Below are 13,108 nucleotides of genomic sequence, written 5' to 3'. Positions count from 1 at the left end.
TTAATTATAAAACCCCCCCCCCCCCCCCCCCCCCCCCAACAACCCAAACCAGATGAAACACTCTACTAGATCACGAATTCATGTTTCGCTATGCTTTAAAAAATGTATTTTTTTTTCTAAAAAAGGAAAATAACTATTGTATTAGTCAGAATGACTATTGGGGCTTAAACTTTCCAAGCTTTGCCAAACCTGCAACAAAAATTGAAATAAGAAAGAGGGAAAATTCTACTTATCTCAACGATAATAAGTACTTACATATGTATTGAGCTGCCGTATAAAGCTTGAGAAATTATTGTGTTTAAAATATCTTGAAAGAACAGTTGTGGAAAAAGAATGAGGATCCCACACAACAAAACTATGCCCTCCTCTGTTCCAAGAAACAATATTATCAATCGTCAAATCCTCCACCATTTCAAAGGTTTTGGTTAAAAATGGCGGAGGGCCCACATCATGCAGCCCTTCCATTGGCTGCGGCGGCGGTGGTGGAAGCGGTGGCGCTATCCCATCAGGCTGATTTCTTGATTTCCATGGACTTGAACTTGATGAACCTTCTGCTCCTGGATACTCTTCCTTCACTGGATATATGGGATTCATGATGAAGTTTGCTATATTTTTCTTATGATATTCTTATTATAAGATATGCAAAAACTTGTGAAATTCAAAGAAAAAATTACAGGATTCATAAATTTTGAAACAAAAATTTCAAAAATGTGTAAGCAAATTTGAGAAATTGGAGATAAAGTGTACTTTTAGAAACATTTTGCCTTATCTTTCTCTTTTGGGAAGGTCGTTTGAGCAGTTAAGGTGATGAACGCCAGAAAGAGAGCTGGGTTTTATTCCAGTTTAGTAGTAATAAGAAATTTATTTATAATTGAAGTTTCTAGATATTTTGGACATTGGAGGTGGCATTTTTTATTTTATTAAATTGCCCTGTCTGTCTTTCTTTTTTTTTTTCCCTAATATTCAGGTATCCACGTTACAGTGACTAAATCCTAGAGTCTACATCTTGGTCCCTCAAGCTGCCCTGTCTGTCTTGTTTTGGTAAAGGAAAGGTTCCATACAAAGTTCTGAAATTCTTCCCAAAAAAAAAAAAAAAAAAAATGGTTGAACTCCAACTTTAAGGGCCCCCACGACCCCGCTTCTGAAGCTTTGTGAGATAGGTAAATCGTGAGATGTGCCCCCAACAGGCCAAAGAACAAGAGTTACTTGTTCACTACGCCTACAAGGAGTTCAAATCCATGTCTCAGAAATCGAACTTCCACACTGCGATTGTCAACAAGGCGTGAGATAACCTCACTCTTGTCTTTTGCACTATTAGACCATATCTTGGGGGGCAAGTTCTGGAATTCTTGCTATGGTGACATAGTGGTACGGTGGAGTGGGGATAGACATGTGGGGTGACCTACCATGGTCGTAGAGTGGCTTTGGTTTTGAATAGAGAATACGAGAAATTTAGTCCTTGTTTGACAGTCAGTTTTTTGAAAGAATGAGTTTTTGAACAGTAAATTTTTAAATAACATGTGATTAAAAACTAAAAATAAGTAAATTTGAGTTTATGTGAATAATATTTTATTATAAAAATGTATAGTTGAAAATGATTACGAAAAAATAAAAATTTTGAAAGAATGGTTGTAACGAAATAATAGTTAAAATCTTATTTTTTAATTACATATTCTCTATTAAAATATTATTTCAAAATGTATTTTAGATAAAAAAAAAACACAAATAAAAAATAATAGGATCAGAAGGCTCTTAAGTGGAGGAGGGGTGAGACCCACTTACTACAACAATTGGGGTATGACATCAGTGATCATTACCGTTACCTGCAGACAATCATGACTAAGGTTTTAGGAGCCGAAGGTTGACTTTTTTTTTCTTTGCCACTTGCTTGAATAGAGCATGGTTTTTAAATAGCGAACGATTTATTATGTCGCATTATTGAAATTTACAATTAATTTACATAATAATTTTTTGTTATTAAATAATAAGTTCAATTAAAATAGATCTTTTCCTGATTTAGTATAAATTAAAAAGTTATAGTAAAGTCAACAATTAATTTCAATTACATATTTTAATTAATTCACAATTTTTATCAACTTTTTAATCACACTTTTTATTAACTTTTGTCGAAACTACAATAAGCCATAAAAAGCTATTTAAATATAAGTATTTGAAATAGAAAAACTAAGCAATCAAAATTACCCTCTTTTTAATGTCACAAAGCACAAAGTGTCCAATTTTAATAAACTTTACAGAAAAAGAAAACGCCCTATTGTTCAAAAATTAGTGAGAGTAGATATATTCCTCTAGTAACCAATTCGCAGGCATAATAGTTCAATCCAAAGATATGTAAAGGTGACACAACCTCGTCAAAATTTCTAGGTAAAGTTATATTTAGAAGTGCATCGTTCTAAAGAATTAACCTTCTTTTAACAATAAATAAATAAATTTCTTTGTCGTCAAAATTTCTAGGTAAAGTTATATTTTAAATTGCATCGTTCGTAAGAATTAACCTCTCTTTGACAAGAAAAAAAAATTAATTTAAAAAAAAAAAACGCAGACTCAAAATTTAGTTGATATACCTAGTTGTACATTGAAGATACATTATTGAAGAGGTTCAAGTGCATCTCGAGTTGGAAGATAACCTTTTAATTCTTATATTTACATGTGTTATATTTATCTGTAGTTCGCTTTCAATTATCAACACGTCAATTGTTACGTGTCTCTTTTTATTTCATCGAAATGAGGAAGATTTCAATTAGAAAAATAAAAGTAAGGAAGACAAAACCTTCATCCACCATATTTTATTAAAAAATAAAATAATATTTAATATCTTTCATGTTAATGCAGGACAACCCAGCAAATGGAGAAAAGGAAGAATATCTTATGCCAAGTTGCATTACTTTAATAAATTATAATTATAATACTAAATTTGCATAAACAAAGGCCACAGCCCACAGACTTTTTGGATTCGTATATGGATAATTAATAATTTATTGAATTTAATAATTTGAAAATGAACCTTCTTGTGATGTTCTAGAAAATACTAGAGTGACTAATTTATTTTAGCATTAATTTGTTCTTATTATCAACCATAGGTGTCGTGAGATGAGTGGTCATATAAATTAATTCCATGAAGGAAAATGTTTCCATGCTAGAAGACATTTATCATTCATAACTTTGAATGAAGAAATAGATAACATGTAAAAGAAGAGGAGATAAGTCGGGTGCTTGACTGCTTGTGATAGGATGGTATTGTATTCTTGTGAAATATAATAACTTTTATAAGATTTATAAAAAAATATTTCTAATACATCTTTAAAATTTGACGAACTAAGTTGCTTATAACATAATTTTTTTGATATTTTCACCTACTCTGAATATTAAATTATCAAAATTTAAATCTTCAATAGAAATGTAGATTACATCAAGTGTGGCTCATCCCCCTAAAATATTTGAAAAGCCCCTATCCCGGCTTGGGGACAGGATTGAAAACAGGGGCGCCACATGGTGCCCTTGTCCCCAAGCCAGGACAGGGAGCAGAGTTGAAAATATTTACATGACAAGGAAAATGTGTATGATGTTTAACACACAATCCATTTAAAGAAGTTGAGCTAGAGACGTCATCCATTTAATTTATACAGTTAAAATTTTTCAAATTTAACGATGTGCTAGACGTCACCCTAAAAATTGATAAAATTTAAATGTCAAAATCAATAATTAATTTTTCTCACATTTTCAAGGGATCGATAACTTTTAAACCACTGCATCATCTTTAATCAAAATCTACTAAGATTTTGATTTTAATTTAAACTTTATGGAGAATATTATACAAAGAATTAAGATTAGTTTTAGTTAAAAAAAAAAATAGTCATTTATAAATTTGACCAACAAATACATTATTGATCTAAAAACTCTACTTTTTGCATATATTTAAAGCTTTAGCCAAATATGCACACGAAAATAATTTGTCATTATTGTTTCAGCCTTTAAAGTTTAAGGTGAGTCATGAGTAACGTTAGTGATGTTACATACCGTTGAGATCACACCCACGTAAGTCTCGGTCAACAACGTATCACCCCATTGAGATCAAAAGATGTAAATAATTAAGAAGATGGAAAAAAAAAAAAAGAACTTAAAATTATAGTAGATTAGACATTCGATTGTTGAAACTTGCAAATCGAACTTCAGGAATCGATGTGAACAAATCATGCCTCTACATTTCTTCTTCAAATTAATGCTGCTCTCAACTGCCTTTTTTTTCTTGATTGAGTGGGGGGTCAGTCTTCTAAATGACCAGAATATTGGTTCTATTTTCTACAATGGCCTTTACTATTTGAAATAATATTTTACCCTTACTTTTATTATTTGCAATATGTATCCTGTATCTTTTCTAAGTTTTTCAATATTCTTCTCCTTTAGAGATTCATTAATCAGGACTTATGTTTATATTTTTCAATCTTTCAAACACCACTAAATATTCTCTGTATCTTGATAATTCTTTAAAGATTCTAGACTGACCTTTCTTAGTTATGTATCCTAGAACTATTCCTTCTGAAATTTCTTCTTGTATATCTTTATGTTTAGTTATAATATCTTCTACATTTTTTATTACTCAACTAGTTCTTACAGAATCAAGTCTTATATTATGCTTATAATAATAATCTATATCTCTATATATTTCTTCAAGTTTTTCATGGCCAACAGAAAATATGTCTTCAGACTTTTCAGCTAATTTAAGTAAAAGCGAAATATCTTTCTCATCTAAATATAATTTGGGATCATTATTATCATTAGAAGTGGATGTGGATACTTGTAAATTGTTCATCAAAATTAATCAAAACATAAGCATGTAAAAGAGAGTAAATAACTTACAGTAATCAAATGGAAGTAAACAGGTTTTCCCTCCAGTATGCTCTTATAGATGTTTTGCATGTACTTAATCAATCTTCTGAATCAAGTAAGAGTTTAAAATGTTTTTTGAAATCATTTGGATCCACAACTACTTCCGCAAAAAGGTTTTTCAATTAAGGTTGCATTTCTCATTCTACAGAACTAGCCGTGTTTCCACAGACGCTATCTCACAGTATCTAGAGTCTCTGTTTTCACCTCTATTCAAACTCTTTTCAGAATCAAGTTTTTACTTGAAATGAAATTTTAAAAGATAACTCACACACAAGGTGCTACGATTTTATTAGAAAACTGCATTTTTCCCCTAAACCATTCATCAAAGACGGGTACTTTGGCATGGCTAACATCCATTCAAAATCAATGTTTTGAAAATCTTTTAAAATCTCTATCTGCACTGCCGAGGAATAATAAGAAATTTAACGACATCCTTTTATGAAAGTTTTGTTGAACATGACAAACTTTATTTTAATATTCATAAACTGAAATAGTACATGCTTACAATCTATATTCACATACATTTGGTACTCACCTTATGAAGTTTAGAACTCCATAAGTGATTACCTTATTACAAGTTTTGCTCCCTTCTGATTATCTAAAAAATTTTCTGAATACAAGTGGTGTATACAGATTACAAAAGATATTTCTTTGAGATGTGATTTTTCAGAGTGTTTTTTCAAATCTTTTAGAGATAAGTTGTTTCGAGCTACTTCTTTCTTTCTTCTTGCCTCCTTTTATAGAAGACTTTGAGAGTCCTTTCTTGACAGGTGTCTCCCCCTTCCTTTTGTTGGGTAGCTCAGTAATCTTATCTCCACTGATTTCTCCATTATTTTCTTGTTAGGTGGATCTCTCTTTTAGAAATTATCTACCTTATCTTTGAATTTGTCTTTCACTTATGACAACCAGTAGGTAAGTAGTCACAATTATGAAGACTTTCTTGTACTATCTTCTGTCTTTTAGTAGCTACAATTTTTTTTTAATAAATTTCTTTATTAAAGTAGTGATAAGTGGCTACTTTTGTCACTATCATTTTTCCATCTTCGAATCAAAGAATTCTGCAGGAAATTCTTTACTGTTGAGAGATGCTTGACTCATATCTTCCACTACGCAGTATTCACAATGGTGGTCACTATAATTTCAGAGTAGTTTGCACAGTTCTTTCACCATATTTTCTGATCCATGTACTTGGTTTGAGATGATTGCGAATAATAATTGGTCAAGATAACATATGTCTTCTCCCTTTGTAGCCATCCTTGCATTTGAGTAGATTATATGGTCTTCAGATGGATAAATCCATATTTTTTCTGTCTCAGTAATTATCTGAGTTATATGTTCGAATATTTCTTTGTACCCTTTTGCTCTTCTGTAGGGCATCATATTTATAATATCTTGGTATCCATTTTTAACAACATTTTGATTGGTTGGTAAAAAATGTTGGTTTGTAAGTCCCATTTTAATAACATGAAATGATGAATGCATATGTTCAAGAACGGGATCCCATTCCATAGTTGTTGAATGAAATATGATGTATATGTTTGTTGTCTTGACAATTTCAGTATATCTTTTTACAGCTTTCCTGACGTTGACTGGAAGTTGGGCTATTTCTTTAAGATCTTTGTTAGGATAAATACATAGTATATTTCCTATCTCAAAATAGTTTCTTACCCAGTTTTTGCTGGTGCTCTTGAATAGAAGTTTATCTTGTTGTATTTTGTATAGTGGAGAGTTTTCATCCACTTTCCTATTTTCAGATACCAATCTGATAAAATATTAAAAATAACAATAAAGAATATGACTTCTTCATGGTATTCTTTTCTGGAAAATTTTGCCTCATGGCATATTTTGACAATATCTTTTGGATCTATTCTTTCAATATAAAGTTTAGATTTAGTTTGGCTATGTGAAAAGCTACCTTCGCTTTTGATATTTTGAATATCTTCCCTAGTGGACATTTTGATATCTTCTTTACCAGTAATAGGCATAAATATTCCTTGTGAAGGGGTTCCTATTACTTTCTTCTCTTTCCCTTTATTCTCGGGGAGAGCGCTAGTATTTATTGGTCCCTGTGAAGAGATACTAGACTTGGTACAAGTTACTTCTACCTCAAGGGCTGTATTTTTGCCTTGAAGGCTATCTTGGATATTTTGAATTTGTGTTTCCAAATAGGAAACTTTTATTTCAAGTATTTGGACTTTCGTCCTTAGTTGCTCTAGCTCCGTCCCCGCTGAGATAATCAGGAAGAAAGTTAGTTTTACCTTTTATGTATTCAATATCAAATTTGAAGTATGAAAATTAAATTTGTATCCTGATAATATATCTATTGGCAATAGATGGATCAACATTATTTTTCAAAAAGGCTTTAATTTGAGTATTATCGGTTCTAATCAAGAACTTTATTGGTAATAAATAATCTTCATATTTTTGAACTCCCCTTTTTATAGCAATGAGTTCTTTCCTGTTCGTCTCATATCTTGTTTCAACTTCTTTGAATGTTCCTGATATATAACTTGCAAGTATCTCAGAACAAGAACAATTCTTTTCATATTTATATTCTTTATGATTCTTTTTAACCTTTAATACTGCTCCCCAATAATTATTCGACGCATCAGTTTCAAGGATAAAGAAATCTTCTTCTTGTGGAATTATAAGTTTGGGTAATACATTTAATTCTTCTTTACCTTCCTTATATTTTCACAATCTTGTTTTTCCCAAGACCACATTATATTTTTCTTAACTTTGGAAGAAAATAATTTTTTAGTTTGGCACAATTTTCAATGAATCCTTCAACATAATTCAATATTCCAAGGAAGCTTTGTAATTGTTTTTTATCTTTGATTTTTTCAGGAAATTTTTGAAGTTTTTCTCTAATATGAGATTGCAATTGCAATTCTCCTTCTTTTATAAATAATTCTAAAAATTCTATTTCTGTTTTAACTATCTCAACTTTCTTTTGAGAGAGTGTAATACCATGTTTTTTTTATAATATAACGAAATTTCTCAAGAATTTGAATGAATAAGTAAATCATCTACATATGCTATACAAAAATGAGTAATTGGTTTAATTACCTCATCCATTCTTCTTTGAAATATTTGCGGTGCATTTTTCAACCCAAATGGCATTACATTCCATTCATATTGTCCTAAAGGATTGGGGGTACTAAATACAGTTAATGATTTACTTTCTTTTGTAAGCATGATTTGCCAAAAACCTGACTTACAATCAAATTTTGAGAATATCTTTTTATTTTGTACCTGCTTAATAAGGGTCCTTATTTGGCAAGTAATATCCATCAAATTTGGTAACTTCATTTAACTTTTTATAATTTATCACCATCCTGGTTTTTTTTCTTTTTATCTAACTATGTTTTCTAACCATAAAGGTTGGGCTGCTATATAGGCTTTTACAATACCTAATCAATTTGGCTCCTAGCAGTTCTTTTATTTGATCTTTAAATTCCTTTTGGTCATCTACACTATATTTCATGGGTTTGACTCTTACTATAGTGTCTGGATTGATTAATTCTATTTTTGCCTTTACTTTGTCTGTATTCCATTTTTCTAATGGACTTTCAGAATATGTTTCAGAAATTTCTTTTTTCAATTTTTCTAACATATTTTCTGTTGTCATTTTTAAGACAGTAACTGGTTTAAATTTTTCTGTACTCCAACATCCACCACGCTGAGTTGAGTAACTCTGATGGTTTATGTCTTCATATGCAATGCTAACAGCCTTATTTATTTTTGGTGTAATTATTTTATGTGCACATATATTTATCAATATATTGTGTAAATGGTGTATATTTTAATAAGAAATTTTGTCCTAATAAAATATCATATTCAATTGTGGTTGACATATATATTGTATCAACAAATACTTCTCTAAAGGAAATTAGAAAAAGTACTTGCGTAGCATATTTATTGTATATTACCTTATTTTCTCCTGCTGTTGTAGTTGTGACGATCTTCTTTGAATTATATTTCGAGTATTCAGATGGTAATACATTTGGTAGGCATAAGCTTATTGTACTTCCTGTATCTAAGTAAGAATTTAATTTAATTTTACAATAACTTTTTATATTGAGTGTAATTTCAATATATGGACTCATGGGATTAGTACTAATTACTCTTTCCATGATAATAATGATTTCATATTTTCATCTATTCTTGATATGATGATTGGATTATCATCAATTGTTATTTTTAAATATCATTGGCAAATTTTATAAGGACTATATTCCTCAAGAAAGTTCATTCCTAGTAGTATAGGTAAACAATCAACTTCATATAATTCATCTTTATATAAAATTATTTCTTTAGTGTATTCTTTCTGATCTTCTCCCATAAGTTTAAGAGAGAACTTTACATATTTTCTTATTTCAAGATTATTTCCTAAATAATCCTTGAATATATATGGTTCTGGTATTTCAAAATCTATTAGATGACTAACAAATTTAGCATTTACATGACTTTTATCTGCTCCAGTGTCTATGAGGATAAGAAGATTCTTCTTATATCCTTCTTGATTTACATATTTTGTTTTGATATAATATTGTGAACTTGATGGTCCAACAATACTTAATTTTTTGAGTTTGCTTATCTTAGAGTTTTGTCTGGAGGGGAATCTTGCAATAAGATTATCTCCTTCTAGGCTGACATTATTTCTTCTTATCAGTTTTCCTTCAGAATTAATTTCTCTAGCTTGTTTGTTGAAATCAAGCATTATCTGTTATGGTAAAGTGACTTCATGTTCTTGGTATTTTCTAGGAGGTATATATTGTGCTAATTCCTTAAAATCTTTATGTATGATAATATTATTAGTTATTTTTTTTAGATTGTTATGATGGCAGGTACTAAAAGCAAAAAATGATTTTATGCTTATACTAATAGCCTTACTTTTTCGTAACATTTTCAGGTTTCCAATTCTATAATATAGATTGAAACTTTGGTCAATATTTTCATCAATTAGTGATATTGAATAATTTGATTTTACTGTAAATATTATCTTTTGATAGACTAAGTTTCCTACAACTATTCATAATAGAGCATCTACAGGATCTTGTAAGATTCTGTTATCCATACAATATATTTTTATTGGTATGTTCATACCTTCTCTAAAGAATCCTTTTACTATTATCTGGATTCCTCCTATTTCAATACATTTCAATCTGTTTCTTATGTTTTCTGGAATTTTGTATAACTTTTGTTTTACCCATTTTTTTGTAATTATAGAAATTCTTGCTTTTCCTATAGTATCTTCTATATTGATAGACATTTATTTATAATTCATACTTACAATTGTTTTATTTACTCTTGGTAGTATTTCTAAGAATTCTTGATGGAATACATTTTTTTCTTGTAGGTCTAATATTTTCTTGATTATTCCTTTGTATTTTTTAATATCAAAGGTAATTTCTTGATTTATACTTTCTATCGAGTCTTCAACTTCTTCAGTTGTTTCAACTTCTATTTCTAGATCCGCTTGTTGTATCTCTTGATTCATATATATTATCTCCTCAGAATCTTCCTCTGATGAGGATGTATCTACTTCATAAATGCTACTGCATTCACTGCTTAAATCTCCAAAATATTCAATTGGTTCTATATCACTATCATCTTGGAATTATTCATAAATTCTAAGAGTTTTTATATTCTGTCTATCCTTCTTTTTGGGGACATTGAGGGGCAATGTGTCTTTCTTCATTACAGATAAAATATCTACATTTTTTAATATTTCTTGGTTTAGATTTTTTATTCCAATTTCTTTTTTTGAAATATTTTTTGTGTGGTTTAAAATTTCTTTTCTTGAATTTTTTGTAGTTTTTGAATTTTCTTTTATATTTCTTATATGGTTTATATTTTTTTTTATGGCATCCAAATTGTTCAATTTGGCCTATATATTTGTGACAACACAAAGAATTCTTTCTTATTTTATATGCTTTCTTATTTTCTAGAGTTTCTCTACACCACATGTCTATCATTCTTTTTGTAAATTCAATCCTATTTCCAAGACTATCTATTTTTACTCCTTCCTCTTCTCCTAAAGATAATAATTTCTCATATTCTTTTAATAACTTAATTCCCCATGGGAATGGTAACTTCGTAAAATAAGACTTTAATATAAGCTTATTTTCTTGATAATCTCCTTGATTTAATATATAGTATAATTCTTCAAATTTATATGTATATCTTTCTAATTCACACATATCACATATCCTTGAATTTTCTATTGCTATCATTCCTTCATTATATTCATCTTGTTTTCTATCTTCTTCATTAAAAGCATATTTATCTCCCAAGAACTCTGTTCTTAAGACTTTTTCAAACCTTTTTAATATTTCTTGTACATTTTGATCATTTAAAGTATTTCCATTATCTAATACTTCAGTTCTATGTTCTCCATACTTTATTCTTCATTTTATAGATTCTGGTAATTTTCTCCACCATTCAGAAACAATTCCTCTGAATTTCTGTTCTATAAATTCAAAAGCTATATATGTTTCCCATTTATTAAATTGTATTGCTAAGTCTGTACTTTTCATCCATGTTTCAATGGTTTTATTTTTATCTACACAGTCTAGATCTAACCATATTTCTGTTGTGTGGATTGGTTCATTATAAGATTTCATTGGATTTATTTCTTTTATGGATTGTTTTCTTATATTTTCAGTGTATCTTTTTGTATTTTTCTATATTGATTAATACCTTCGTTAATAGGTATTATTGTATGATAAGGATAATCATATTCTTCATCACTACTGAATTCTATTTTTATATTTCGGCTTGATGATGGATTGGTATTCATCTTTGTATTTTCCATTTTTTCAATTAATTCTTCTAACTGTTTTTATATTCATCATACTTTTCACCAGTAAATTCTAAGAATTTTTGTTCTAATTCTTCTAAATCTGTCATCATATATTGATTTTCTTCATATTTTTTCCTTTTATTATTTTCTTTTTGTGTTATCCTAAAATCTTGAGGTGGATTAATTATAATCCTATCTTTTCCTTTAAGATTTTTATCTAAAAGAACATTTCCTACTTGTAAATTATGTTCTAAATTTTCTAGTCTTTTGTGTATATCCTCAAAACTTTCATTTGTGGTATTTTTAGGTAAGTAAGGATAACTTGATTTTTTATGTTTTTCAACCTCTTTCAAAAATTCTTCAATTATATTTTCTTTATTTACTATATTCATCATAATTTTCGGTTCGTAACATGGCTCTAATACCATTTCTGCAGCGGAGAGGTTAAGATTTTGAAGACAATTAAGATCTTCATAAGTATTTAAAATACTATAATAGAATTTATAAAATTCATTATCTTTTGTCAAAACTTTTTCTTCAATAATTATATTTAGTTTGTTAATTCTTCTTTCCAGTTTAAGAATTAGTTTATGTATATCATTTTCTATTTTGATTGCTCTATTATCTATATAAACATTTTTATATTTTAATTTTGAATCTAAATATTCTGTAAAGAAAATCTTCAGATCTTCTTTTAAATAATTTAATTCATTATATGTTGCATTTCTTAGATTAGTAAAATTTTGTATAATATTTGGGCTTAAATTTATTAAAGATTCATGATCTATATTTCTTTAGGGACCTAATTTTTATACATTGTAATGGCTTTGATTGCAAATTCTCTATCAGGGGTATTTTTGGAAAGATTATTATCTAAAGGTTATTCTTCAAACAACTATCTTTTCAGGTCTAATATCACAATTCACTCTTCTATTTAGGTTATTTGCGGGTATTTCCTCTCGAGTGGGTGGGTAAGAGGGGCATGATTTTTATGTCTTCTGCTTGAGGCAGCCATGGTGTTCCAGTGCATTTGCATCAGATTCGTGAATGTGTAATAGTAGTAAAAATGGTGGTTCTGGGTGTGGATATGGTGGCTGTTATGAGTTGCGAGGCGGAGATATAGACGGCGGCGTGGGCTCTCTTTAATTTTCCATAATTTTTTGGCAAAATTGTAGAGAAGGTTCATAATAAGAGGAACTTAGAGCACGACTCTCTATTTTTTAAGAGTATATTCTATCATTTGAAAATTATTTATAAATTTAGATCATTAAAATTTGAAATACACGTAGTTCTCTATATTTAACACTTAATTTTACTACTTTCAAAATATATTTATTATTTTTCTCTATCTTTTATTTCAACTAACTTTTCTATAAATTATTTTATTATTTTTCT

The 13,108-nt window shown here is 29.1% G+C and overlaps 1 protein-coding gene across 4 annotated transcripts in view; it reads right to left on the bottom strand.

Annotated features, from left to right (window-relative positions):
• The window catches only part of LOC111405781 (heat stress transcription factor A-7a-like), a 13,649-nt gene extending 12,829 nt beyond the window's left edge, over positions 1-820 (bottom strand). For all 4 annotated transcript variants that reach the window (XM_023034812.1, XM_023034815.1, XM_023034813.1 and 1 more), the window contains exon 1: positions 256-820. In XM_023034812.1, coding sequence (XP_022890580.1) covers positions 256-594 — 339 coding nt within the window. In that variant the 5' untranslated portion in view covers positions 595-820. The remainder of the gene's footprint in view (positions 1-255) is intronic.
• Positions 821-13,108: the final 12,288 nt, after the last annotated feature.

Source organism: Olea europaea, chromosome 12 (genome assembly GCF_002742605.1).
Source record: "Olea europaea var. sylvestris chromosome 12, O_europaea_v1, whole genome shotgun sequence".
NCBI lineage: Eukaryota > Viridiplantae > Streptophyta > Magnoliopsida > Lamiales > Oleaceae > Olea > Olea europaea.
The sequence above is the reverse complement of the archived record's forward strand: the minus strand, read 5'-3'. Positions and strand labels throughout refer to the sequence as shown.